This window comes from Pinus tabuliformis, chromosome 5_2 (genome assembly GCF_031772625.1).
Source record: "Pinus tabuliformis cultivar Carrire ecotype Pingquan chromosome 5_2, CPIR1, whole genome shotgun sequence".
Taxonomy (NCBI): domain Eukaryota; kingdom Viridiplantae; phylum Streptophyta; class Pinopsida; order Pinales; family Pinaceae; genus Pinus; species Pinus tabuliformis.
In genome coordinates, this window is record NC_142306.1 from 1002753359 (window position 1) to 1002758524 (window position 5166).

Sequence of the window (5166 nt, forward strand, 5' to 3'; positions counted from 1 at the left end):
AGTTTAAATTAATAAATTTATGAAGTGTAGATCAATTAGTTTGTGTGAGGTTTATTTCACACTAGATCACATGTTCAAATCTTATAGAGAGGTGTGGAAGTCACTCTTGGGGAAAGTAATTAAACTTTTCTATAACCGGGTGAATATCATCTCATTAGTGGGTATATCCTTCTATCTTATAAGTAAGATCAAAAGAATTAAATTAAATTAATAAATTTATAATGTTTCCAATATTATTTTTCCATTATTTCACATTATCATAAATAATAATAAAATTTAAATCAATAAATTTACAATATTTCCATTATTACTATATAGACCAAAATCATTCCTTACATAACTTTTTAAAGTAAGCCTAGTAAAAAAATAAAAAATAAAATAATAAATATATAAAGTTTCCAATATTATTTTCCACTCTCACACATTATCATAAATTATAGTAAAAATAAATTTAACCATATTAAAATTTAAATCAATAAATTTACAATATTTAATATTGTATAGACCAAAATCATTCTTTACTTAACTTCGTTAATAATTAACCCACTAAATTACTCTAAGTATTCTCACAAATTAGATTTAAAAAAATCTTAGATTATCACTCAATGGATTATGGAGAATAGTTAACATAAAGTTAATAGTTAACCCACTACCCAAAGTACCTCTCTGAAAACACGTATACATATTTCAGTCTAGGTATTCTCATAGATGAGGTTAAACAATTCTTGACTACCACTCCGGATTATGTCGGGTAGCTAACCTAAGGAGTAACGTGAAAGGTACACATTGCCGCACGCGGAAGGAAAAATTTACACCGTTTTGCACGCACAGGATAGTGAAATCTGCACTACGTCACCACGCATTTCCGAAAGACCCATTTAAAAAGTCAATGGTAGTTACCTGATACAATCTCTTTACATATTATATTAATGATAATATGTAAAGAGATTGTATCAGGTAACTACCATACACAGAAATGGAGCCAATCATAAAAAACAAACATATAACAGCTCGATATTAATAGACATTTGCAAACATTGAAATGTTTTGGAAGTTTCCCTCTGTCCGTCGATTCCGTGTCTCTGACTTTCTTCTCCGCTATATGAGAATATCCTTCGGTTTCTTTTGATCACATTGAAGACCAGAGAACTCTGAGATTCACAACCAGATCATTAGCATTAAAGGGTAATTGGTATTGTCGAAAATATGGGTGACGGAGATTGCGAGTGCAGGCCTCTCGGCTTCCTGCTGGGACTTCCCTTTGCTCTTCTTGCGTTCCTGGTTTCGTTAGTTGGTATCCTCGTTTGGATCGTCGGGTGAGTATTTATTTTGAAATCCTTCATTATGCAGTATTATTTTTCCTTAATATGTGTTGTAGGGCTGCTGAATGAAATTGGTGAGTATTTTTCCCCTGGATCATGTGGCTCTTCAATTAGGGGTTGGGTTTCGAATTCATGGGTTTGATTGGCCTGATTTCATTAGTTAATTAACTGGCCTGCCATTTTTGTGACGCAAAATTGATGGGTTCTTGTTGTTGTTGCAGAATACTGCTCAGTTGTATATGCCCATGTTGCATCTGTGTTACAGTTTTGGTGGAAGTTGCCTTGGAGTTGATCAAAGCTCCTCTGCATGTAATGAAGTGGTTTACCTCTCAGATACCCTGTTGAGTCGAAAGAATAAGAGATATGCCCACGCTCTAGAATATTCTTTTGTGAGTTATGTATGATATGTGTGCTAGATTGTGTATCGGGGTTTATTCTTCCATACTTGTAGAAAAATATTATTCGGAAATGAAAAGGGCATTTCGATTATATGGTGTTCAATAGATGCAAATTTTATTACCGGATTTGCAAGTTTTAATACTGCTTACATTAAGCAGTCCTTTTGTAATGATTGAGAGGCTACGTCCTCCAGAACTTACTTATTTATATTAAATATTTATTTCTGCACTTATCTGTATCCGTTCTTCTCCAGCTCTTTTTTGTTAAAATCATATGAACTACAAGTCTTTGTGAAATGGCCCAATTGCAGTAGTTTTCTAATAATGTTCATCTCCAGAAGAAAAATCCTTGCCCTTTTCTTTGATTTTGTTTTTCTTTGGAGAAATATACTCTCTCGCTCAGTCGTATATAAAGCATTCAAAGTGAGGACGCTGGTACCTTGCCAATGCCCCATGGATTTCCCCTTTTGGGGCTGATCTTTATTTTGTTTATCTTAATAACTAATAAGTATATTTTGCCGATCCTTGATTTTATCTGGGAATCACAATTAACAGTTCCTTTGCACATTGATATATTAACATTGTTAAATCAACCAGATACAGCAGGATCATAATGGGCTTAAACTCCATACAGACAACAGAGCTCATAAAATTAGCAGAGACTGAAAAGCCATTGAAATGAATAATAGAATTATTGTATATCTATTAGAACTTCTGCGTTTGAAATATAAAGGGAGGCCTTCTGTTTATAGCAAACTGGGAGGAGTCCAGCATTTAAGACTTACCTAATTTAACTTACAATTGTGTATGTACACTGACACCCTCTGTTAACTGAACGTAAGAAGTATAAAAAGGGTAGCTAAATCTCAAAAATTGGGTCCCAGCTACAAGGCTATGATAGGTACCCATGTACAAAATGCTCAGAACAGCAGACAAGAAAAAGGAAGGAGGATTGAGACTATTCCCTCCTTCAAAGGACAGTGTCTTTCACCCCAAGCAAGGTACAAAGTACATATTGAGTATCTGTCAAGGGTTTCGTGAACACGTCAGCAACTTGCAACTCAGTGTGACAATAGTGCAAGTAAATAATTCAACAATAAATCAACTATCAGATTTAATGCATGTGGACTTCTATCTGTTTGGTGCTCTACTGGTTCCCTGGAAATATGGATAAAACTCTGATTATTGCACCAAATTAGAGTAGGCTGCTCCTGCTGAAAATTAAACTTAGACAAAATCTGTCAAATCCAAACAGACTCAGTTGCAGCATTAACAACACCTCTGTACTCTGCTTCTGTAGAAGAAAGTGGGATGGCAGCTTGCTTCTTGCTGGACCAAACAACGGGACCACAGCCAAGCTGGAAGCCATAGCCAAAGGTGGACTTGCAGTCATTGAGATCACCAACCCAAAAGGAGTCAGAATAATCCACTAAATTTGCATTGCCATCACAAGAATACTAGCCGCCATATGTGTGTCCCTCTAATGTAGCCAATAATTCTCTTTGTGGCTTTCCAATGAAGCCCATCTAGTTCCTGCATGAACCTGGAAACCAACTCAACTGCGTAGGAGATATTGGAATGGCTACGAGTTGTTGAAAATAGTACCAAGGAGAGGTGTTACTAGGCATTTATCTCTTTGAGCCTAGTATACACATTAATTGCTTTTGTATTGGTGACATTTATGAGTTATATTAATGTCATGGGTGGAAAAAGTACTTAAAAGTGTTGTACCATGTATTTTTTCTAATATTAAAGTCACTTGTATTTTATAAAGTGACTTTACGTTTAAATTACTAAGTGTATTTTTCTAATATTAAAGTGAGTTGAAAAATCACTTTATGAGAAAAATAAAAAAATGTACATGACTTGAAAAATGTACTAGGAGGCTTCTAAGTAATGGGGCCAATGTGTGAGGGGGGTCATTTGGGAGAATTGATCTCAATCACACATTTGAGATCTGGAAATTAAATCTCATCCATTGGATCCTAGGTTTAGGGATTCAATCTTTTCTAAGGGGCAAAAGGAAAAAAACAGTGTTCCACAGGGGCGCGTCCCCCAGGGTCGGGTGCACGCACCCCTTGCACCCGGGACGGGGAGTCTCTTGGGGGTGCGTTTCCCTATGCACCCTTTTTGGGGAGTCTCGGGGAGACACAAGGGGGTGCGTTTCCCCAATGTGGGAGTTTAGACTCCCCAAAAAGGGTGTGTCTGGGTGCTCCCCTTCAAAAAGGGTGCTTCTGGGCATCCCCCTTTAAATTTGTCTAATAAGACCAAAATAAAAAATAAAAAATCAAAACAATTAAAAATTTTTAAAATTAAAACTAAATAGAACAAAAAATATTAAATAACTAAAAGTCTAAAACCTAGGTTGAATAAAATGAAAGTTAAAACTAAATGGAACACTCATGAGTCATTTTCATTTCAACGGAACGCTGAATACGCTGAGCTTGAGCCGCCGCCCAGCCATCCTCCTGTCGCCGCTGAGACCGGTCTTTCGAGACTCTAGAGTGGACGCCATTTGCTCCAGAGTCACCCTGCACTTGTAGTTGCTCCAGCCCGCAACTTGCACACTGCTCCTTTGCCCACGAATATGAACTTGATATATATATGTATGTATGTATATGTATATGCACTTGCAGTTGCTCCAGCCCGCAACCTGCACGTTGTTACTTTGCCCACGAATATGAACTTGAATTATATATATATATATATATATATTAAATTGTATACCTCGACGTCTCCCCGCACCCCTGAAATTTCCCTAGAATTTGAGGGTACTCCCACATGTCCCCCTTGTGCATTTCCCTGCACCGGAGTTTTGGTGGAACATTGCAAAAAAGGGAGGCTCATTCTTCACTTCACACTTGAGAGAGCATGAGGAGAAGAGGAGAGGAGAACTTGAAGGAGAATTTGCAGCTAGAGAAGGAGGGTTCAATTTTCTAGGAGGGAGGCAGCCATAGGAGGCACAAATTCCAAGGAGAGGAGCATGAAAATCAAGGAGACAGTCAGTGCAGAAATCGAGGCAAACAGAAGCACGAATTTTGAGGGCTGTGGCACACATTTCGAGGGACTGTTCATCGTGATTTTCAAGGAGGATCTCTGCTGTCATATGGAACGAATTTTGAGTCACATTACAGTCACTTCCAGTGCAGAAATCGAGGGACAAAAGCACAGAATTTGAGGCAGATTTGGCACAGAATTCGAGGCTGTTTTGGCACAGAAATCAAAGCTGCTTCAGCACAGATTTTGAGGCAGATTTCTGGGCAGAGAAATCTAGGAGCTGAGCTTTGGGAAAGTGCAGAAAATTTTTGGGCATGAAAAATTTGTAAATCTGAAATTTATCAGTGGGCACAAATTTCCAGAAATTGCATTTAATGCTTCAGCTGAAGGGAGATAAGTATTGTGTTTAATTTTATGTACTTAGACTAATTTCTCAAGCAATAAAATCC

At 37.3% G+C, this 5166-nt stretch overlaps 1 protein-coding gene across 1 annotated transcript; it reads left to right on the forward strand.

Annotated features, from left to right (window-relative positions):
- Positions 1-959: 959 nt before the first annotated feature.
- LOC149162671 (signaling peptide TAXIMIN 1-like) lies at positions 960-1949 on the forward strand. The gene is made up of 2 exons (XM_089435762.1): positions 960-1316; positions 1544-1949. The coding sequence occupies exons 1-2, from the start codon at positions 1207-1209 to the stop codon at positions 1665-1667; spliced, it is 234 nt and encodes a 77-aa protein (XP_089291888.1). The 5' UTR covers positions 960-1206; the 3' UTR covers positions 1668-1949.
- Positions 1950-5166: the final 3217 nt, after the last annotated feature.